This window comes from Centruroides sculpturatus, unplaced genomic scaffold (genome assembly GCF_000671375.1).
Source record: "Centruroides sculpturatus isolate CEXI.00-Female unplaced genomic scaffold, Cexi_2.0 scaffold10, whole genome shotgun sequence".
NCBI lineage: Eukaryota > Metazoa > Arthropoda > Arachnida > Scorpiones > Buthidae > Centruroides > Centruroides sculpturatus.
The window spans coordinates 237,967-262,059 of NW_019384396.1; the positions used below are offsets into that span (position 1 = coordinate 237,967).

At 32.5% G+C, this 24,093-nt stretch overlaps 3 protein-coding genes across 10 annotated transcripts in view; 2 read left to right on the forward strand and 1 right to left on the reverse strand.

The window, feature by feature from the left end:
- The window catches only part of LOC111618397 (kinesin-like protein KIF12), a 53,218-nt gene that overhangs the window by 15,176 nt on the left and 13,949 nt on the right, over positions 1 to 24,093 (reverse strand). The window contains exons 1-5 of one of the 8 annotated variants that reach the window (XM_023359915.1): positions 8,901 to 9,290; positions 8,544 to 8,795; positions 5,957 to 6,015; positions 4,706 to 5,002; positions 2,054 to 2,435 (exon numbers count right to left, since the gene is read on the reverse strand). In XM_023359915.1, coding sequence (XP_023215683.1) covers positions 2,054 to 2,061 — 8 coding nt within the window. In that variant the 5' untranslated portion in view covers positions 2,062 to 2,435; positions 4,706 to 5,002; positions 5,957 to 6,015; positions 8,544 to 8,795; positions 8,901 to 9,290. Of the gene's footprint in view, positions 1 to 2,053; positions 2,436 to 2,850; positions 2,981 to 4,317; positions 4,415 to 4,705; positions 5,003 to 5,200; positions 5,323 to 5,956; positions 6,016 to 8,543; positions 8,796 to 8,900; positions 9,291 to 16,428; positions 16,520 to 24,093 lie in introns of those variants that run through there. The other 7 variants (XM_023359917.1, XM_023359913.1, XM_023359910.1 and 4 more) reach the window with 7 other exon arrangements.
- LOC111618372 lies at positions 14,034 to 19,451 on the forward strand. The gene is made up of 2 exons (XM_023359883.1): positions 14,034 to 14,818; positions 19,259 to 19,451. Exons 1-2 carry the CDS (start codon positions 14,034 to 14,036, stop codon positions 19,449 to 19,451), a joined length of 978 nt encoding a protein of 325 aa, XP_023215651.1.
- LOC111618400 (carbonic anhydrase 2-like) lies at positions 21,530 to 23,979 on the forward strand. Its single transcript, XM_023359921.1, has 7 exons — positions 21,530 to 21,640; positions 22,702 to 22,734; positions 22,812 to 22,979; positions 23,061 to 23,212; positions 23,297 to 23,389; positions 23,467 to 23,694; positions 23,771 to 23,979. The coding sequence occupies exons 1-7, from the start codon at positions 21,583 to 21,585 to the stop codon at positions 23,900 to 23,902; spliced, it is 864 nt and encodes a 287-aa protein (XP_023215689.1). The 5' UTR covers positions 21,530 to 21,582; the 3' UTR covers positions 23,903 to 23,979.

Consider the following 24,093-nt stretch of genomic DNA (forward strand, 5'->3'; position numbering starts at 1 on the left):
TATATATAATATATATTACAGATTAACTAAGATTGGAAAAGTCGTAGTTATGAACGGATTTTTCTACCGATAAAAACGTCTCGTTAACCGGGTGGCCCAAAAGTCGGTTAACCGAGGAGTCAACTCGAATATATTCCCTTCGGTTAACCGACTTTTGGGCCACCACCCCGGTCAGTAAACCGAATTTTGAATAGAGCTCTTGACAATTACGAAAAATTAAGCAAGTTTACGCTCGAGGTTACCCGAATTTTGTTCGTTTCCATTAAGTAATGTCTTCCTTAATGGTCTATTTCGTTAAATAGTATAAAAATTTCGTTTAATAAACCGAACTTAATGACTCAAAGTGGTGCCCGCGGTCTAATCCGAGCTCAGTCCTTTCCGTTGTCTATATTGATAGAGGGTGGTCCTAAAGTCAGTTAACCAAGATGCATTTAATAATACTTTTGGAATATATGTCGGTTAACCGATTTTTGATCCATCTAACACTTTATTTAAATACCAGCGTACGAAACAAACGACTCAAAGTAGCGCCCGCGATCTAATCCAAAACACAGCTTTCCTGACGTGTAAAAATACCTGCAGACACGTAATTAATGAATAAAAATATTAATTTTAATTAAAATCTAGGCACCAACACGTACTTTTTACAATATTTCAATCAACAATATCTAGAAAAACACGTTCCAAGTCACTCGAATCCCTTGCACCCATTGGAAATTGGATTTTTCCGGCTTAAAAACAATTATCCAAACATAGAAAAGTGTGTAAAAATACAACGTAAATAATTTAAGCAATTTAAGAAAAACGCAAGAAAAACGGTTAAAGTAAAGGTTTTTCGCCGTTTTCTTTAACGAAATTTGAAGAGAAATACATTGAAATTATATTAATAAAATAATAAAAATGGCTAAAATGATAAAAACATAGTTAAAAGTTACTTAAAAAGACAGTAAAAATCGCAAAAACTATTTAAAAAGTATCAAAAACAATAAAAAAAATGACAAAAAATTACGAAACAATCGTTAAAAACAGTGAAAAATTAGGAAAAATTATTCAAACTTTAGCTCTAAAATCGCCCACAAATCCACGAAATTCGTTCAAAAATTACAGAAAAAAAAGGGTTCTTACGCGACAAAAACTCAAACAGAAAGATAAAATTTATAGGGGGAAAAATCCGTAAATTCCCTTTAAAAAAAGGAGGGATTTAAAATTACATTTTTGCAGAGTTTAAATATGAAATTCATTAATTTAAAAGCCGGTAGATTACCTGAATCAATTGTTCTTAGAGCAAAAATGTCGTCTCGCTTACCCTACTGTTCCCATCTCATTCAATGTCAATACCATTAGTAAATGTTTTTTTTTATTTTTTTGTTTTATTTTATTTTATTTTTTCTTGCCCCCTCGACGGAAATCGCAATGCATTCTGGGTAACGGCCATCCCTCCTCCCTTAAGTAGTTAAGCTGTGTTATCGGTTTATCGACTCTTTCACAAATTTAATATATATTTTTTGATCTCGTAAAAGATTTACGGTAACAATTCCTCCATTTATTTTTTCCTACAGATTTCTCCTATTGATCAGTGACGAGCGCCTGGCATCCCATAGGATTTTACGCGTGTTAATTAGTAAATCACCCCGTTGATTAACTAAAAAAGTGATTTATTTAATTAAACTTAACTTTAATTAAGCGTAATTAATGATCCGTTCGGGTTAATTACGCTTCTCCTCCGCTTAATTGCGCTTAACACCTGAGAGTAGATAATTACAATTATTCTAACTCCTACTTAATTCTAATCAATCTGGCTAAGTAATCCGAAGTTACGCTTGTGTATCTTCGAAATAAACTAAAATTTACCAATGGTAATTTGATAATTGCGTAACGAATCCTCCGAGTGTTACGATCCACTCAAATAATTACGCGTTAAGCTCTCGAATACGGTTTAAAATCATAAAAATTTGTAATTTTAAATTAATTTAGATGTAAAATTTAATTTTTAAGAGTAAATTATTGAACAATAAACGAAAAAAAAAGAATTCGTCTTAAATATCGTACTTACAACACCATGGCTTCTCAATGTCTAACAAATATTTATTCAAACCGTGATGTCATTTATTATCGTCCCCCATTGGCTCGATCATAAATAATAGTCATCGTCTTTATCTCCGGATTGGATAAATATGACCTTGACAGTGCTTTAAGATGACGTTTGATTGGTGGAGAAGGAAGATGTTAGCTATAATGATGCAAGGTGCTGGCATTATGACATTGAACGTGACTGCCTTTGACGTGTCCCCCAAAGAAGATAATGTGATTAATTCTCGATATTATTATTATTATTATTCGTGCAAATTTAACACGTTTATGGGCCAAATATTCAAATTATTTTCACATAAACCATTTGGGAACGTGCAATGTGGTACGTACCATGCTCCTTCATCCTATATAGATAATCGATATCGAGCGTTAATTGACGTTGTAATATATCAATTTAAACTCGAATTTTCTAAAATTTAATTACTTTTTTAGTTAAATTTAAGAGTTTAATTAATTAAAAACATTATCAAGCGCTTAATTAAATTCAAAATTTAATTATCATCGTAAATTTATGATAGTGAAGTCGTCAGATCTCTGTGAAATGATGATGATAAATGTCGTTTCTATATATTTATCGTGTGATATTATATATACGTATACATTTCTACGTTCTAGGGAGATATATAAGATTTTTTAAGTGAGAAAATTAAGATATTTTATAGATTTTTTTCCTCTAGAAAGTATATATGAGCTACGAAAGGGATGAGGGCCTTTCGTGTATATTATTTAAGTGTATAAGAAAGAAGAGACTCGTAATACTTGGCTTCTTCCTCTTTTCTTATATATATTCACGGTCTTCGATAGCTCGTATGGTGTTTGGAAGTAGAACGGACCCCTTTGCCCATTAGTGGGTCTCTTTCTCCTTTAGCGAGTCCCTTTCACCACGATTCTTTTGAAAAAATAATATAGATAGAATGACTCTTCATTAATAATATGGAGTGTTAAAGATATTTTCTGTTAGTAAGAATAATGTTAATTTAATAGGGGTAGGAACTATTATGGGCCCCCAAGTTTTCTCAGGGCCCCTTCCTGTATTTATACTCGAAAGTGCAGAGGATGAGAAAGGACGAAGCGATATTAGCAATATAACTTATAACTACTCCTCTTTTTAATATATAATTTTTATTATATAATTCTGAATTCTTCCCCCCCCCCTCTCTCTCTCTCTCTCTCTCCCTATTTTCTTATTATAGTGTAAACCACGGTAGAACGGAACTCCCTATAAGTTTTAATAAGTGGGTGGTGCAGAAATCTTCAAGAACTTCATAACAGACCTCACAGTGCACGTCTACACTGTCAAGTTCAATGTGAGTTGGCAATCACGTGCTGATAAGAGTACGTCTCTCTTTTTCCATCAGGATATGTAATTTTACCGGTTCTTTTTCACCTGTGACCGAGACAGGGTCTGTTGAAGGGTGAATCGTTTGTCAGAACTGAATCAAATACCTATAATTCATATGCTGAAATATATAACACAATGTTGACAGACACACACACACAATGTACAGTACATTATATACAGTGATATAATTAGCCCTCTCCTTTAAGTTATAGGTATAATTATAGGTATAATTAGCCCTCTCCTTTAAGTTATAGGTATAATTTTGGGTTCTTTCTTCTTTATACAGTAGACCTCCCTATAACACTGTTGATAATTCCGGGTTATATGAATTCCAAACGTTGTACGAGTCACTTAGATTTTACAAATACTTGAACCGTTCACAGCCCGGCATACGTATTTGTAAAATCTAAGTGACTCGTACAACGTGGAATTCATATAAAACGGAATTAACAACAGTGTTATAGGGGGGGGTCTGTTGTATTCTCTTCCTATATATAGGAAGAAAACGTAACTACTTTGTAATTCCTTCTATATACATGTCAAGATGCTAGAGTCTAGAGTATATTTCCGAAATAGTAGAGAAAATGTAACAATGAAATTGACGTCAAACTCGTGTATAAACGAAAGATTGTGACGCATTTATAGTTATATTCTATAGCAGAATTCACCCCTGAATCTTAATTAATTAAGTAAATCATATAATAATGTTTAAATGCGGGTTGTGTCGTAATTACAAGACGTGAAAATTCATTAACACGCGAAGAAATCATTGAAATTTTCCAACCGGCGAATGGAACTTGCGGTTTAATTTTTAAAAGAAAACCAGTTAAATGCCCGATTTATCTAAATGACAAGCGATAAATAGGAATAAAACGAACACTTACAAACTGTCGAACATCATTTTCTCTCCCTTTTATCAATTTAATAAATATTCAACTCGATAGAAAATTTTAATCGCGGCGAAACTCGTGTTAAGTTGACGAATTTTTCCCACTTGGGTTCGCTTTAACGATTAAAGCGCCACCCAACGTAGTTACCATGGTAACTATTCAATATTTTTCTATTAAGATGGCGTAACGTCGCCTTCGCGGGAATCACCTAAATGGCTCGTAATTTAGGGAAATAATCGTGTCAGGGTCTTCGTTAAGTAAACTATAACGTCAAATACACTAAACACGCGCTTTTTCCGCCATTACCGGCTGAAAAATGTCGGAAACCTTAGATTTCCCGACTAATTTAAGCAATTTTTACTAAAGAAAAATGCATAAATACCTCGTGTATAAGTTTCTCCTTCTTCTAAAGAACGAATTCATTCTTATTTTACGTTGGTAGAGAGAAGAGGAGATTGATTAACTCGATCCTTAACAGTTATTCCGGTTACTCTTGGAGTAAAGAGCGACCATAATAACGCTTTTTTTTAACTTAAAATTTGTCGAATTTAATGCGTAATTTCATCGAATTTCTCTTCCTAATCGTTAGATCGATGATAAGAATCGACGTCCAATCCTTGGCCTTATTGTCCTTTGTCACGAGCGAAGCATTAACAATGTCTATCATGTCGCACTTTACCTAAATAAATTTCAAAGTTCAACACTGTTATTACACTATTTCTTATATTTTAAATGTTAGAAAATTCACTTTAAAATAGTATATTCATAAATTACTTCACTACATCATTATATATTAAATTATATATTAACTATACTCACTTTTATGCACGCTCTGAATATAATTCAGAACGTTTACTCGCTGTAGCATGACACTTACCTGTTCACGAAGGGAATTAACGGGGGGAGGGAAATAAGTCAAATTTTAGTGTGACCGGCCAACTAAATAACACTTCACATGCCCGGTTTTTTTACTAAGAAATTGTCATTAACGTTTGTGTGGCAACGTCGCCACGTTTTATCGATTAAAACTCGTGATACAGTGGCAAAGTAATGTGTGTCGGAACGTGGCGCATGTTCGTGACGAAATATTCTTTGCAGATCACGTGCCCCGTTAACGTCACTACGGGATAACTTAGAGGTGAGTGAACCTTGAAAATTCGATAGGAGAGGGAAAGTCCCTCCATTTATTATCAACGTTCCCCCTTTTTTTCTCTCTATATTCAACTAAATTTCGAATTATTCAATTTTTACTAAAATACATTTAATGGCATTTCGTCTCACCAAATCTCCATTAACATGCCAGGGTTTTAAGTGTTTTTTCCAGCTTAAAATATGAATAATAGCATAAAATATACATTGATTTGGTCTTGTTTGTATATTCTATAATCATTACTTTTGTTGAAATTCCAAAAAAACATGACATTTACAGGCATACTTACACGCAAATATGACTTACAGACAGACGTACTGACTCTTACACTTTTTCAACGTTAAAAATACATAGAAAATGAATTTTTAAACGAGAAAAAATATTTTAAAATAATTATTTATTATCTTAAATATAAAATAATTTAAATATTTCCGTATTTTTATATTTAAAACCAGGAAAAAAAAAATCATAATAATTTCCTACCTGGAACTACTCCAAATTCAATTTACATTATCATAATGATGAATGAGTAGAGCTGCCATCTAGTAATAGATTTAATTATTAATTTATATTATTAAATTTTTAAAAATATTATTATTATTATGTTTGAGGAGAATTTATTTATTTATTTATTTTCTTATAAATATGAAGCGTGAATTTTTTTTTAATAAATTTTTCGGAGGAGGAAAAAATATTGGGATTTTAGACAAACGTTGGCATGCCAATGATTAAGTCGGTAGACATTTTTAAAATGTTAGAAATCAGCCACACCTTCTATAGGCACGTAAGTTATACATTTAATATCCGTTCGCCATCTTTGATGACATATTAAACCGGAAGTAGATTGCGTTACGGAAGTCGTCACGTTTTAGTTCGCGTGACGACACGTCCCCTTTCATTAATCAATTAGAAACAAACAATTAATATAGTTCCATTTTTAAAATTTGACTGCTTGACAGATGTCAGTAGGAAAATCAATAACGTTTACTACTACAAATAATATTTTTTTTTAATTAAATAATAAATTTTAATGTTTACGTGTCAATGGCCGTTTTATTCTAGATTATAAACCCCAAAAACGCAATTTTGGGTGTTGCAATTACCTCAGAAACCCTCGAGAAAGCAATTTTGGAGGGCAAAAAGAACACCAAAATCCTTAAAAACATAATTTTGGAAGTTCAAAGAACATCGTAAATTCCTCAAAAACACATTTTCGGGGTTAAAAGAACACCTAAAAAACCCTCAAGATCTTATTTTGAGAAATGAAAGAACACCCCAAACTCACAAAAACCCAAAAATTCGCAGTTTATAGCAAATACAGGAACCACAGAAAACATAATTTGAGAGCTCGCGAGCCTGATAAGATCAATTTTTAGGTAAAAGCAAGCGCATAAACTCAAAAAATATATAATTTTTAGGGATTAAATGAAGTATATCAACCCTAGAAAATACAATTTTGGGAGATAGAGTAAACACACGGACTTAAAATTAGCAATTTTGGAGGGTATTATAAACATTCGATTTTTGGCGCTTGTCGTGAGCCAAAATAGTTTGAATGCTCTTCGTCACGAATATCAGCTTAATTGGGGTTGTATAATGGCACGAGGCAGTAAACAGGAAGATAAAATTACGTTGACAAAGCCCAGGGGACCTGCGGGTCGCTGGTGACTGTTTCACACTGGTTTTTCTTGTTGCTCTTTCAAGAAAAAAATAAATATGTGAGAAATTTTTCTATTATTAGACGAAGGTTACAATTGCCTATAACAAATAATTTTTTAATTTAAAATAATTCTAAAAAATAACTAAGAAAAAATAATTACATAAATCGATACTAGATGGCGATAAGATCGAGAAGACTGGTTAAAGACAAAAGAAAAATGGCGAATGGTATCACTGTGTTAACACAATAAAACTGTTGTTATTATTACTCACTCCGGGCCGTGCCTTCGAATGCCAAATTATATTTAATTAGTAGCCGGTTTCTTAAAGAGAAAACAATAAAGTAAAAGATCTACCCTCCCCAAAAGATCAAGTATATTTTCAACTGTTGAAAACTTTAATACATATATTGATGAAAGTGTTTTATTAGAAGTGACACAAATGCCCATAGGAAATGGAAGGGAATACTAGTATTGCAATTTCGTACTAACCAGGCGGAAGTGATCGCTTATCGGGCGAGACTATCACGTGATACACGCAGTCCGGGGGTGATTGATGTCGGGGGCCTTCTCGTTAAGGGAGAAGAAGAGAAGCGGAGAGAGGAGCATACTGATGGAAACGTCCACGTAGAGATAATAACCCGAAGGGGAACACCCCCACCTACAAATAAGGGACAAAATGACTATGGTCCCTCGATTTGTCTACCAGCTTCCCTGCCAGCGACGATAGAACTATCCTTTCTTATCGCTCTCCCATAAACGAAGAGTGGGGGGTGAAAGACAAGCGAATTCGCCCGTTTATCCACTACTTCCGCAAAATGCTTCCGTTTCTTCCCTTATCTACTTTACTTTCCTGGCATCAAAATGGAAAAGGCGTTTCTTCTATATGCACGGTTTTTATTTTTTAAACGTATAGTTTAAAAGCTTAACGCAAGAGGCGCTCTTACGTCATAAAATTCCATAATCAAAAGTCAGCGGTTTTGTTATGGTAATGAAATTGGAAAATTATTTTTTAATCGTTAGTAAAAATGAGTTTTACTGCAAAGTTTGCGAAATGATGTAAATAATTTTACAACATATTTTTGTAGTATTTTAGTCATGCTACGACAGGAAATTCTTCGTCTTGTTTGTTTTGGGGAATTGTTCTTAAAAATCTCAAATTTAAGACCGCGTATTTTAGGGATTTACTTCTCAAATTTCTGAACATATTTTAGGGATTTATCTCGATTTTCAGAAATATATTTCAGATATTTTTCTTGGAGTTTTGGGGAATATTTTTCTACTATTTTGGGGTATGTTTTAGTATAATTTTTCTCTGATTTTCCGACATTTTTCAGGAATTTTATATTAAATTTTCAAACATATTTTATAGATTTTTTCCTAACTTTAGAGCACTGTTTAGTGCTTTTTACCTCAAATTTCAGAATATATTTCGACAATTTTTTCCGTATTTTAGAATATAATTTAGAAGACTCCTCTGAAATATCAAAGCGTATTTAAAGGATTTTCCTCAAATTTTACAACATATTTCAGAAATTATTTCCCAAATTTTAGGGCATATTTTAGCGACATTTTCTCCAACGTTCGAACATATTTTACGTCTCCTTCGAAGAATATCTTAACAATTTTTTCTTCAAATTCCAGACCGTCGTTGAATTTAATTTCTGCTTAAAATGGAGGACATATTTTTGTGAAAAACAAAAGATTTGGAGTGTTTGTTAACGTAATGGAAAGAATTTCTAAGAACATTCTAAGTGAAAAGAACTAACCAGTTAGTAGAATGGTGAATTTCAAAGCATCGGTTTTGTCATCGATGTCTGTGATGGATGAGAGGGCGGGCCGGACATAGACAAACGTCGTACTCACTTCTTTATCCCCCATCAGAAAATGTTGGAATCAGTAACTGTTTCTCCCGAACGAAAGAAAAAAAAATATATAAAGAAATTTATAAAAAAAAATCATGAATGCCATCTTTTTTTCTTATAAGTTTGCCTTTAACTTTTCCTATTCTAGATTTCCCTTCCCTATCAGTTACACTTGTCTTGTACTAATCCGTCAAATAGCCGAAAACATGGCCTCCGGATATACTTTGTGTTTTTAAAGTAATTTAGATATTTCGCTCTTTGTTGCCATTTCTTTTTTTCTTTTTATCTTTCCCTCCTCCTTCTTCTTCTAGTTAAAAAATAAAATAAAAATAAAAATAAAAGAATAAAATACGAACGAGTGAAGGAAGGTGACGTGTTTATAACTACCACGGGGATAAAAAAACATGAAAAATTGAAGAATAAAACTGAAATGAATTGGAAAATTATTGAATAAATCTGTTTAACACTTCACTAGAAAATCTTTGTCTAAAACAATTAGTAAATTTATAATTTGTTGCGTCACTTACAATATAAAATGTTACGAGTTGAGAAGCGTAACGTGTGAGAAATATCAAAGAAAATCCGTTTAAAATTGTTAAATTTTCTTGGAAAAATAACGCATTTCAAAAGTGTTATTTGTTTTAGGGATTTTTTTAGATTAATAACTTGGTAGTTTAGGGATTTTCTTCTGATATTTTCGACACTTTTTAAAGATTTTATCTTAATTTTCGAGACGACATTTTTAGACATTTTTTTTATTCGAATGTTAGGGATTATTTTTTTGGATTTTTCCCTCCAATCGGAGGAAATTTCAGGAGATTTTCTTTTAAATTTTAGACGAAATTTTACAGATTTTTAAACATGTTTTAGATATAATTTTCTTTTATTTTTAGGTATTTTTCCTCAATTTTAAGGACATATTTTTTGGGGTTTTTTTTTTCGAAATTTCAAGGATATTTCCTTTTATGTATATAAATTTTATAACCAAATTGAGGAAGAATTATTCATACAAAATACAGCTTAGTAATTCTGTACAAATGTATTTTATATAGTAAAAATGATTTGCATTATCTATCAGGAAATAAGATAATTATAGTACAAAATGAGGAACAAAGAACAAATTTAGTAAATATTAAATAAAAATCGAAACATGGGAATGAGAGATGGAGAAGCGGCGAGTGACAAAGAGGAGGAGGAACGAGAGGAACAAAAAGAAAAAAATGTTTGAAAAATTGGGTAAAATAATAGAGAAATTTAAGAAGTAAAAAGCGAAAAATAAGTGAAATTTTAGAAATAAATGAGTTAAAACATTCTTGAAAAAAAAAAATACAATTGTTCAAATGATATAAAATAAAATTGCAAATACGATTTTTTGAAGAGAAAATTGCATTTTGTAATTTTATCTTCTTCTATAACTTAAAAAAAAGACTGTAAAAATTGTTTTAAACTGTCAAGAAGCATTTAATGCCTTTAACTAGTTAAAGAATTTTTATAATTATCATAAAAAATTATGAAATAATCACAGAAATTCCCTTAAATAATCACGAAAATCGTCAAATGATGGGGAAAAAATGTTAAATAATTACGAGAATTACGAACTAATCGTGCATTTATCGTCAGGTTCTTGGACGGAGCAAAGGGAGAAAAATCTTTTTGGGTGTTGTTCCCGGTGGGAAAACGAACTTCCTAAATATCGTATTCCGTTAATGACGGAGTAAAAATGCAATGAAGTAAAATTATTTACATTTTTCCACTCCTCTTAATATTATCCTTATATTTTCCTAATGCTATTTTTTGCTGATCTACGTCATTTTCTGTAACAAAATTACAAAACGGGGGCTTAAAACACTGGCATCAGCATTTTCTACAATTTTATGATTGGACGAACACACCGCTGGACAGTTGGATCGGAAGTGTCGTGTGATCTTTGACCTCTGCCAAATAGTTTCCTCGACTTTACGAGATTATTTTCTTCGGGATTTTGTTCCCATGGCAACAACCTCAGTCGATAATTATTACTTGTACCACACACGCGCTCACACAGACACACACACACACACATACGCTGGTATAAAGTATATTCTTCTGTCTCTTCGACCTTTTGTTTAAACTTGTTCGATTTTAAGTCAAATTATTCATTTTATTGCTCGAATTTTACGGTGTTACGAAATTTGTAGGTCAAGGGACGTTGTTTATTATGCTCATTTGCACTAACAATTTTTCTAGGTCACGTACGCCCCTCTGTATTAATCTATGGCATTTCTGTACGTCACAATGCTCTTTAGTATTGCTAAAATGTATCTAATTTAAGCGCTGATCTTATCGATAGTCGCTGATACAGATCAACTTTATGTTACTCATTATACGGAATATAATGGAGTTTACATACTTTTTAATTATTTTAATGTATAATGCGCATACGTAACGAGTAAACTATGCTAATTAACTTTAATTATATTATATTAATTACCTAAAAGTAACGTTTGTACGCGAAATAATTGAGCATCAAAGAACACGCGAGCAATCCTTGAATGCATAACGAGTCGACTTAAGCGCATAATATCGTGTTACAAAAAGGCATTTTTTTGGACAATGCCAAGGAACCCGATGCAAAAAACTTTAATTTTAGTGTTCTTTATCTTATAAACCAAGCTCTAACGCATCGTCCTATAATTTATTAACGTCCCCCATTAAGTACAGTAGCCACATCCGGATGCCATTTTGTACGTACGCATACATAATGCTTGTGTGTTTTTTTTAAAAAAAAGGGGTCGTGAATGTAGTCAATGAGTGTCTACTCCTTTATTAGTGGCGCGGGTGTGTGTGTGTGTGTGGATCAGTTACCAGCCACGCATGCATAATTAGAGTCAGTGAGCATAGATCGGCCATTTTTATGGTATAGAATGAGAGGAGGGAATGAGGTTAGTAACGAAGTCGTAAAAATACGTCGCCTCAAGCTGACTATCGATCAGACTTAGGACGATTTGCGGGAAATTAAGCGAACTTAACAACGCTTTATAGGTTTGCGTTCTAGAAAAGGGAACTTAAACCCCATATTAAAAGCACGCTTGGCTGACTTTTATCTTGTTACGTCTTGATTTTTAAAGTTTTTTTTTAAAGTTTAAATATGAAAGTTGCGTAAATATATTTATAAAATGTTAATAAATAACTTAAAATATATAATTTTTTCCTGGCGGACGTAAATAAATTTAAATTTAAATCGCTTCTAATCCTCTCGAGATGCGCTGCGGGTTATACGCCATTTTCTTTAATAATTTGTTTTTCTTTAATTTATCTTTTTTAAATTATTAAATTTATAAATAAAGTAAACAAATTACCGTTTTTTTAATAACTCTACAGAGTTTCTTTTATTAAAAAAAATAAGCCGTTTAGGTGTATCAATTTTTCGTCCGAAGGGTGTATTAGAAATTACGGCCATTTTTCTTTCTTTTTTTTGTTATTATTATTGTTATTTTTTTAAAGTTTTATCGAACTTCGCAACTTCTTTATAGCATCCCGGTTAAAGAAAGAAAGAAGAAATAGAGAAAGAAGGGGGGAAGAAAGTAAGAAATGGAGTGTACTGGAGTGAAATAAGTCCAATTGGAAGAAGTTGGACTTGTCTGCTAATCAGCATTATCCGCTGGAGTAAAGTATGTTGTTTTCACCAAATTGACCATAGAGATAGCATTAGGGGGGAGACTAACACCCCAAAACGAATGACCCCTTGACGCCATACGAGGGGCGGTGGAAGCAAAAAGCAACTGACGAGCAAATTATAGTGGGGACGGCTACCGAACAGTAGATTCAATTAATTGCGAGAGCCTCCCTTTTCTTTTTTTCTTTCTTTCGGTGATGTTCTCTGTCTTTGCCAACTCGCGATTAATCTTTTGCTGGTCAGCGTTTCTGACACTAAGTTGGTCTGATACTTGTATTCAACATGTATCCGGATAAAATCCCGTTTCTATTAATTAAAATAAAAAAAATCGCTAAATTATCAGATTTTACGGGGATGAGGTTGCTCCTGTGTGAGTTTTTTGCACGTGTTCTCTGTGGCTTCTCGGAACTTCTCTAGCTCTTTTTTTTTGTGCTGTAAGTTAAATTAACGTGACCTAATTTAAGTTTTATATATAAATTTTACAGATTTTTCTTTTTTAGTTTGGATTCAAATAAAACACGAAAATCGCCGGAGAAACTATCGATAAAAATTTGAGCACTCCGATATTATGTTGCAATTTTCTTTCTTTATTTTCTTTCCTTTCTCTCTCTCTTCTCTTTCTCGTTTCTTCTGATAAAAAAGTTGTTCGATTTCACGCAAAATTTCACGTTAAACTAGGATTTCTTTCTTTCACAATGTGGATATTTTGAAAATGTCAATAATTCTTTCGGACCGTTCCAAAATTCCTCTGTATCTTCGCCTCCTATCGAATTTAAGGGGTGAGGAATTTTCCATTTTTGAATTTTAAAACGTCGCTTATCCTCCGTTTATAATATTAAATCGTTCTAATTGTCGTATGGGCGAAGATTATCGCGAGAAGTGTCGTAGTTACGCGGCTAATTCCTCGCTTGTTTACGTAATTTGCATATATTTACATTCGCGTGCCCATCGTTTACCACCCCTCCTCACCCCAAATCGTATGGGGACGTTCCATTATCGTTGCTATTGGTAACATCCAGCTAACTCTCACCTTAGTTTTGTAAAGGGGGGGTGCGATTTTTTGTGTTTTTTTTTATGATTGAACGCATTATTATTTGATAAGGAACAGATTGGATTTTTAAACAACAATAAATCGCGCGCGCGAAGAAAAGTTTAAACGGTAGAAAAATAGGAATAAAGACTTGGCTAACACAGAGTAAACATCAATTTCCCTTGTTAAATTGGCGTTAAGTTTCGGAGCAGTTTTTAGAATTGGGTAAATCGCATATCGAACGGCAGGACCCGCGACCACGCCTGCACCCCCCCTAGCGCCAACCACATCACCGGGCCCATCACCACTAGACGTCGCTCCAGTCTCTGTCGAGAGTCGTATGGTAGCACACATGACCATGAAGTGCGAACTGCTGACGATCCTATTGATGCTCTTCAACGTCCTCGCTGGGTACCACCGAACAACGGGTGACAACGGCGACAAACCCGATTTTCTAAGCTTACAGGTGCTGGAAGATAACGAGAGAGAGAGGAGGTTCCACCTGGGCCACGTCACTGCCATAGAAACGTCAGTAGATTGGGAGTCGGGTCCGAATTCCACGCAACACGGACTCATCCTAAGGCAGATGACAGACGGGCGACGTTTCATACAACTCATCTACGATTCCACATGGCAATTGGTGGACTGCGAGTACCTACGCAGTGCCAACATGGTGCGTGACTTTCTTAGCAAGTTTCGTCACGATTTCGACTGCGTGACCCTATTAATTTCGGGTCGTAGGGTGGCCGAATGCGCCAACGCCACTTATCGCCTGTTAAAGGACGGACACTTGCCCTCCGACCTCGCACCTTTGACCGATTATCGACGACTGAGACTCGAATGTCACCAACTTCACAACAGGATAAAGAAAGTTGTAAGGAGAGGAGAAGGAGGAGGTCACGATCACTCGGCCACCCCCGATCGAGTCAAGCGTAACTTGTTCTTGTTTCCTGGTACCAATTGGTGCGGTTCTGGAAGTTCTGCTCGTAAATTTAACGAATTGGGTTACAATGCCGCCACAGATAGATGCTGTCGAGATCACGATCTGTGCCCCTACACCGTGGAGGCATTCACACATAAATATGGTTTCTTCAACTATAGATTTCACACCATAAGTCACTGCGATTGCGACGAGAGGTAAGGTTCTATACGTGTGTGTATATATTTACTGTAAATTCCTCCACCCCGTTATAACGTAGCGTTATTTCGCGTGTTTTTTTTATCAGGTAAAGTTATTGTTTATCGGGGTAAGAAAGATATATAGCTTGTAAAGTTAATTGGTTTCCTCCTCGGTGTCGTGGTTTCGGGTATGCAACTATCGAACACAATGACTGTTAAATAATTAATTAAACCAGATGCATAATACATAAAGCAGCATAGTTTTTGCACACGATAACAAAAGGATACAGTACAAAAACAAGAATTTTCTGACAAATTTACACGGGATACGAAGCATCCGTCCTCCATTTTAATGCTCATAAGTATGCCGGATACGTCATTTCTTTTCATTATATTATAATACTAAACTAGATCTAACTGACCGGATATGCTTATCTGTAAAAAGTTTACCCACTCGTGACGTAATTTGGGGGGAGAGGTCAACCACGTAAGACCTTTAGAATTTGTAAGCGCGGTGTGCATCGAGAGAAATTCGTATATAACACGCGTATGGCTCCTCTTTTTTGTGTGTCCTTCGTGTTAAAAATAAAGCTTTTTCGGCATCTTCCAGTTAAATTTTCTTAAGTGTTTGAAAGATTGTAAAAGTTTATATCACTTCCCCTTTGTTTTTTTTATGTAGGGGAGGATTAAGAGCACTTTAGTGCACCCCCACCTAACTACTTTCCACGTCTATATATAGCTGTTTTTTTTTATATAAATCGAGCTTCTCGGTGTTTCAGGAGCACCTTCGTGTTGTAATTTACAACAGTAACATGGAAATTATTTTTTATTATTCGCATTTTTCCCGTCCTTATTTACGTCCCCCATTTAATGAGCTAAAAAATGCGAGATTTTCGCCTGTTTTTATGATAAACAATGGAGTTTACTGTTAATACAGGGCGGTGTTGCACCTTGACGCATCCCGCTGTGTGGAATTTAAGGGTTTAAAACGAGAAAAAACGTTATACTGTCGACGTTTTACGTAAGATACAGTGTATACCCCGCTGCTATTTTCAAATAGATCAGCTCGAATGCACTATAAAGTTGCTTGTTTTATATCATTACTGTCGTTGTTACTCTTCCCTGAAAGTTCTCTGTATTGAATAATAGGTGTGTAGGTGGGTATCTAATGCAATTGGTATGTGTTATATTTATACGGCTGTGTGTAGCATCGTAATGGGATGAAATTGCTAAATCACTTTTGAAGTTTAACGTCACCTTCTGATTGTTTTAAATAGACTTTACTTTATTGTTATTATTATTATTTAGAACGTTAGTTTGTCGGAATTACCGGGGTGGTGGGAAAGTTCTAGTGTTATTCTACATGGTATGCCGATCTGGGTGTTGTTAAATGATGAGGGTCGAGGTTGAAACGTGTTGCGAATAGGTGGACACTACCGATACCTACCGACTTTTATCATTTATTTTTTGGCCAATTTCACACCCCTTTTTGAATTTTATGTTAAAATTTGGCACCGTTTTCTTAAAATAATGTAAAATTTAACCCCGTTTTATCGAAAAAAATTAGCTTTTTAATACGTTATTTTATTAATAAAAGTAATTTTGAGTAAAATTTCTTAGCTTGTTACTTTATCTCGTCGTTGGGTGGATCGTTCTTCTTCTTCCTTTCAACCCACATACTTTAAGGCGCGGTGGTATTTATATTATAAACTAAAATAACTGTAAATAAATTGAAGAATATTAAGTAAAGTTTTTAGATTATTTTAATATTAAATATTCTAATTTATGGATATTTTTCATATGTTAAAAGTTTCTTAATTACTATACAACTTTAAGGAATAAGCAACTTCTACGTGGTGTAGTTCCTATATATAATTATATAGGAACTACACCACTATAGAATTAGGCTAGATACAATTATGGGAACTGTATAAAAGGAAGTATAATTGTACAGGACTTACGTAGAAGGAACCATAACTGTATAGGAACTATGTAGCGATATTCATACAGGAATAATAGTTGTAGAAATTGAGAATTAAACTGCTTAATTTTTATTCTTCAACTGGATAAAACTGTTCTTATTTGAGTCTTCAGCTGTATTAATTCTTACTTTAACAAGAAATATATATATAAAAGAAAGTAGAAATTCTCATTTAATGAGAGGATCTTATTTAAGGCGCCCAGCATCTATTGTCGCGTGAGATTAGAAATTCCTGTATAAATGCTTGGAAAAGAACTTTCTGCGGCGAATTATATTCGTTTCTATCAGTTGACGAAGCCGGAATCCCGTAGGGAATTCCCTAATCCACCCTAATAACGAAATAATAAGAAATGTATATAAATCGAAACGTCATTCCCCCATCTTAACACCTACAGGAAATTTCCATTAAACCATCTAAAAACTCGAAAAAGTCAGTCTTTTTTCTTGTAACGACACGTGTCGGGTATTATTTTCTACATTTTTAAACACTACAGCACCTTGTATTATAGAATTATGCCGCAGTTTTTCAACATTTTCCCTCATCTCTCCGCTAATTATAAGTTAGAAAAGTCGAATTGAATAGTAAAAAACCGTTTCCAGATGTGATATTGTGTAAAAACTATAGAATTTATGTGAAAACATCGACCTTTGAGGACCCACAATCCACACACTTGACGAATAAAAGAGTCGAATAACATATTTAAACTGGGTTTCGAATGTCTTCGTAAGCTTTGGAGGAATTATGTTATTCTAGAGTTTCTCGGTGCCGTGTTAGGAAGAGCCAATGATAATATTTCTACTTTCCTAACATTTTTATGGCCATAATTAAGAGAATATTGGCGAAAATTTCGATTCTTTTTTTGCTTAAAACGGGGAGTAATTAAAACTCGTTTAAACGACCTTTCTAACTGGTGCCATTGTCATCCACACTGGTGATAAATTAACGTACGTATTGTATATAAAGAATATAATAGATTAAAATTATAATTAACACAGAGAATAAATAGAAAATTTCTTGGAATGTATCCCATACATTCAATATAAAATTAAAGAATAATTAACAATAGGGTGAACTGGAGTGACGTCACGGCGACAGTAGAAAGTCGAAGGACAGACGTATCGTCGATAGTTATCGTGTTAAACACTAAACCAAATGATGGAACCCGTAACGATGCCGTTGATTGATGATGGCATGTATCTTGTCTTTCTAATAAACCTATCATTTATGTTCAATATCCGATGATGCCCGGGAGCAAATTGTAAGAAAATGATGCTTTACGACAAAGAATTCTAGCTAATTTCTATTCTTTTTTTTTATTTTTTAGGTTAAAAAGTATTATCAGAAATTCCAGATCAGGATACAAAGAATTCAATTTGAGCCGCTTAAAAGGTGTTAAGAATTCTTATCTCTTTGAAGTAGAGCGGAGATTGTCTTCCTGTAAGATGGTTCACCTTACACAGCTTTATAAAGAACCAGGGGATGTTATCGTCCCTGTTTAGTCTTTGGAAATTCTTAGATAGCATTCTCCAATGCTCATCTCTTTATCCTTGAAGTGGGTTATGTCAACTTGACAGCTAACAATATCATTTTCCCCCCTTTTTTCTTTTTTATTAACATAAAGATACCTTCACTTTATTTATATACATAAGGGAATTTTAAATATTATTCCTTTAAAAAGATATTTAAAAAAAAAAAAAAAATTAACAGGCTTTCTAGCGTGTTTTTGTAAGAGGAAATTATTATTATTTTTTAATAAATTATGAAATAAAATGTAGGTTAATGGCATAAAGATGAATTTAAAAATTTTTTAATTTTGCATATTTATCGCTCTCGTGCAGGCCAGTCGAAGGTATGTATGAGGCCCCTTTAATCTTTTTTGAAAAAACACAGAACGTTTCTTTATTACTAAAAATAACATTAATTTACAGGCATAAGAACTTAATAGTTCTTATGCCTATAAATTAACCTCGTAAATCCCTTCCGGGCCCGAGGAAAATTCCCAGTTTCCCTCTACTATGATCCATCTTTGTTAATACACAGATATGTCTAATAGGAGATTCTGGATTCATCTTTATGTTAAAATCCATCATAATTTTAATAATGATCCGAGAAGAAGATCATTAATAATCCAACAAGAGAGCTTCGTTAAATCCAAACCTCATCCTTCGTGCAAAAAATTCCATCAAGAGTCCAACAAAATGCTGTCGATAATCCCAGCAATACGAAATATTTTTACATTAAAACATTTGTGGATAAAGTTCTTTCGAATTAGTCTTCTTCACAATGTTACAGCGCGATTTTAAAGGCAAAACAAGCAAAAGCGAACACTAGCAATCAACAGTTCAAGTTAAAGGTCTTCACGTGGCTTCTTTCCTGTTTGTATTTTTTTGGAATTAATTAAAGAAAGCGATATTTTACAACTTAAGCAACGTGTTATATACGAAATTATTTATATTTTTTCATTTTTTATTTTCAGGTTTCGAGCCTGTTTGAAACTGGCCAACACAGCAACCGCCAATTTAGTTGGTAAACTGTTTTTTAACATCGTTCAAACCAAATGTTTTTTATTTAAATTAGAAGACATGTGCATGAAACGTTCTTGGTGGGGTAAATGTCTTAAATCCGAGAAAGAAAAAATCGCACACGTTCAAGATTCTTTAAGTTATTAAACAGAAAACAAAATATATACAAAATTCTAGTCCAAAAAATATTTTTAATTACTCTTCGTAGACGTGCCAAAACATATTGATATATATATATATATATATATACACGACTATATATTGATACTCAGCAGCTTAACAGAAATCGATTTTATTTATATTTTAAATCTTTATCTAGTTTTTTCAGAAGGAAATATCTTAGATAAAGATTTTCTTTTAAAAAAAATCGACATATCTTGCACGGGATGATGGCAAAAATGGCAAAAATTCTTAATTTTTAGGGAAAAATCTTTAAAAAAAATTAATAATTTTGGTGTCAGAACACGTAGAAAATCAATATTGATGAATATGAAACGAGTCTGTACTCGTACAAACAGTTTTAATCCAAAAGTTGTCAACTTTTATATATGTATAAAATAAAATTTTCAATGGATTTTTAGTGTCAGAACATAAAACTTTGAAGGTGCAGATATTTTCAAAATGAGAAAAATCATTTAAATAATACATCTTTTCGAGTATTTAACGTCCCGAACATCTGTTGGTTACAAAAGTTAACAATCTTCTTTACATAAAAATCGATAAAACGTGACGAAACTCGCGCTCTAATTTACATACTCGCACGTGACGTTAGATATTCAAATTAATTCGTCATTTTAAATACTTTCCAATGTTACCAATTAAAATTTAAGAACGTCCAAGTGTTACTTCATAGGCAATTCCTCCAAAAAAATCTAAATTAGCTAATAAAGTAAAGGATAGATTGCGTGATCTCAGGTTTTGAACATGGTTTTTAATGAGATTTTAAACGTTTATACAAACTTTACGGTGGGTTTAAGGCCTCGAATACATAAAAAAATGGGTGTAGATGGTAAAATTTCTTTGTAGAATAGTGTAAATAATATATATTTAATATAAACTAACATCTAAAAAAAAGTAGAGGAGAGTCATAGTGTGCTTTTTAACTTCGAAACTACTAACTTTAAAAACCAAAAAATATTAAAAAAAGGGTGTAGAACAACACCGGTGATATTTGTCCATTTATATATAAATATATAAATATATAAATATCAAAAAAAATCAAAGTTTTTTCTAAAAAATCATAGACATATAGTTCCTATTGTAACTATTGCTGTCTCGTCCTGTATATTGATGTTTTAGGATATTTACTAACTTTAAAATATGTTTTTTTTCAAAAAAAAACTAATTAAATCTTCTAAAAAATCTTAATTGGGTTTAATATTAAGCATACTTATAGAGTCCATCATTAAAATAGTATTTATTTCAATTTTTAACTGAATTTTTTGATCTACTTGTAACATATTCGTGTGTGTATTCATACACTTTTCTTGATAAAATATATATATGTGTGTATATGTATGTACGTCGTAGATAATTTTTAGAATGATTTTATTTGTTACACGTCCAAAAATGTGTATAGAAAAAATTTAAATAAATAAATAAAGTCTGTTGTACAAAACTTGAAGCATTTAATGAATTTTTTTTAAATAATAAACTCACTCGAATTGAGGAGAAAATTCAATTAAAAATTCAGTCTAAAAACGTCTAAAACTTCATGTAAAACACCGAAACTCCTATCAAAATTACACAAAAAAAATGCAATTCATACACAATTAAAGTGTGTTTTACACAACGAAGTTTTAAATGTAAAAATTTTAAAAACAAATCTCTCGAGAAAAAAAATCTAAATAAAAACATTCGACATAAATATTGCTTGAAATTTGCTTGAAATTGCTTGAAATTGAATAAAATATTGCTTGAAAAAAACACAAAAAAATTAATTTATATATTAAAAAAGTAAATAAAAGAAATTAATTTTTTAAAAAATTTAATTAATCAATTTACAAAAAAAAATAAAAAGCAAAAAATGCAAAAATAAAATACAAAAAATAATTCTGTATTGTTACGTAATTTTAAAGTGAAAATGAAACTTTCATTCATAAAAGAAAAAATACAAATTAATCTATTTCAATTTATGAATGGCGGTTGCTATAGCAACTTACTACGCTCCGGCGACTATCGACGAATGACGTAGTGACAGTTTTTTTTATATTTTTTTATTGAATTTTTTAAAAAATTCAGACATAAATATAGAAGTTGAAAGAATTAATCAGCAGTCATGTTTAGTTTCCTCGTCGTTATTTCTTTATTTATTCTCACCTATTCTCACGAACCAGGTAAATTTTATAATATATTATTTTTAAAAGTTTAATAATGATTAATTTTTAACACGAATATTGCTGTAAATAACACAATTGAATGATCTCGTAATTATGTTTTAAAGTTCATTGTAAACATAATGAAATTGTCCTTCTGTGGATGCTTTCGTTTTATCATTAAACCTTCAAATTTCTCTCATTACTCAATAATATTTATTACTTATTGTCCATTAATGGAGTTTAAATAACTATAAATTGACACTTTCTCGACGATTTAAACACCTTAACAAATAACTATAAAGATTAACAATTTATTTTATTGTTAAGGAACATCCTTAAACGTTCAAAAATAAACACAATTAATTTGATTAACGTTTAATAGTTATTACTACTTTCCCTGCTCTGTTATATATATAACGGAAGTAACGTACGACAATGGATCAAAAAATTCCCCCCCCCCCGAAATTTCTACAGTTTTGGACTCGGGGGACCTTAAAATGTCGAGAAATGCAAAGAATTTAGGGTTTTTTTTTGTATGGTAGTGTGTGGGGAGGAACACGATTTTGTTAACGGCTTTAAAGCTTAATAACTTCTGTGTTTTTTGTCGAAATTTTCTAAAATTTTGGGGGGTATTTTGTGTATTAGGTGTATCGATGGTATTAAATTTTGGTGTTTAAAGGTCGAGGGAGTGAGGAGATAGAGGGGATCGCGTGTCGTACCTCGAGTAGGGTCGGACTTAACGACGATTTTAACGTTATAAAACTCTCTCCTACCTTCAAAACGAAGCTTTTTCTATTTTATAATAATTAAAAATATAAAAAGATTTTAAAAATAAAATCTCGTAACAGATGGCGCCACGCACGCAAGTTTTAAATTTTGTCGGGAAAGTTAAGCAACTGGCTGATGGATTTTTGTAGCAATTAATTACAGCTATTTTCTCCATTTTTATATTAATTATACCTATAACTATTCTATTTTTCTGGGGTTTTATAGTAAATACAATCATATATATTCAATTATTTATTCATTATTAGATAGTATAATTCAATTTATACATTAGAATGTTTTCATTTTTCTAGGTTATCCAGAATGGGGATACGATGGAGACACTTGTAGGTTTATAGCATAGAGGATAATACAGTAATTACCATTTTCATCATCATTTAATATGCATATTCGACTATTCTAGTGCCAGAAATGTGGCCCGCTATTTATAAACAATGCGGAGGTTTTAACCAATCCCCAGTTAACATAGACATGGATCGAGTGGTGGTCAATCGTAATTTGGGTCCCATAACGTTTATAGGATATAATTCGGTACTGAGAGGTGTCACCTTAGAAAACAATGGGCATACAGGTTTAGCTGTTTCCGGCTTAATTTCTTTTAATTTTTGATCTTTTCTAACACCTTTTTTTTTTACCAATAAAATCCTCGCAGTTAAATTAATTCCACCAGCAAATGCTTACATAGCCATCAGGGACGGAGGACTCGGTGGAACGTATAGACTCAGACAATGCCACTTCCATTGGGGATTAACTGATATTCAAGGAACGGAACACACCTTAAACGAGAAACAATTTGCTCTAGAGGTGAAGTACACGCTAATTTTAAGGATTTTATTAGGTTAAGTTCATTATCCTTATCATAACAACTGATTTTTATGAACGTTACAGTTGCAGTGCCTTCACATGAACGAGAAATACTCGAGCGAATCTCAGGCATTACAGATGAGGGATGGTTTTGCAGCTTTGTCAGTTTTTTATAGAGTAAATTTCTATTAAAAATATATAAAAATTTATACGTTATATTTCATTTCTTAAGTAATATTGATTTACTTAATTAGGCATCTAGTAGACCCAATCCTTTATTGGATAAGATAACAATTGCCATGAGTGCAGTAAGGAATTCTTACTCTAACGAAACGATACATTTCGGTTTCCCATTATTTCGACTTTTTCCAAAAAATAGAGGGTCTTACGTTAGATATTTCGGCTCCTTTACTACGCCAGGGTGCGAGGAAGTCGTGACTTGGACCGTCTTCACAGAGACTCAAAAGGTTAACGTTTTACAGGTGAGATTACAATTGTAAAACACATAAAATTACTGTAAAACCTTGTAAAAAATTCAATTATCTTTCTATTTTTAAGACTCCAGTGTTTCGTCTGATGGTAGAAGGTCCCACAACCGACAAAGAAGAGGTTCTTATTTTAACCAACGTTCGACCTTTACAATCGCTTAACAATCGAGTAATTCAAGGGTCGAGATCCTTCCATCCATAAATAATTAATTTAAGACAATTTATTGTTTAAAAAGAATTCTAAAAAATCACAATCTATGACAGACTTTTCAATATTGTATCCGGATAATGTTAAAATCTGAATAATATTTCTGTGTTATAAGAAATTAATTATTCCTTTTTTGTTATTTTGTATGTATATATATATATTAAAATAAATATAGAACTTGTANA

Coding starts and splice junctions, on each gene's coding strand:
- LOC111618372 (XM_023359883.1), top strand. CDS start 14,034: ATGACCATGAAGTGCGAACTGCTGACGATCCTATTGATGCTCTTCAAC. Junction 14,819..19,258: donor CACTGCGATTGCGACGAGAG/GTAAGGTTCTAT, acceptor TTTTATTTTCAG/GTTTCGAGCCTGTTTGAAAC.
- LOC111618400 (XM_023359921.1), top strand. CDS start 21,583: ATGTTTAGTTTCCTCGTCGTTATTTCTTTATTTATTCTCACCTATTCT. Junction 21,641..22,701: donor CACCTATTCTCACGAACCAG/GTAAATTTTATA, acceptor TCATTTTTCTAG/GTTATCCAGAATGGGGATAC. Junction 23,695..23,770: donor AAAAGGTTAACGTTTTACAG/GTGAGATTACAA, acceptor TCTATTTTTAAG/ACTCCAGTGTTTCGTCTGAT.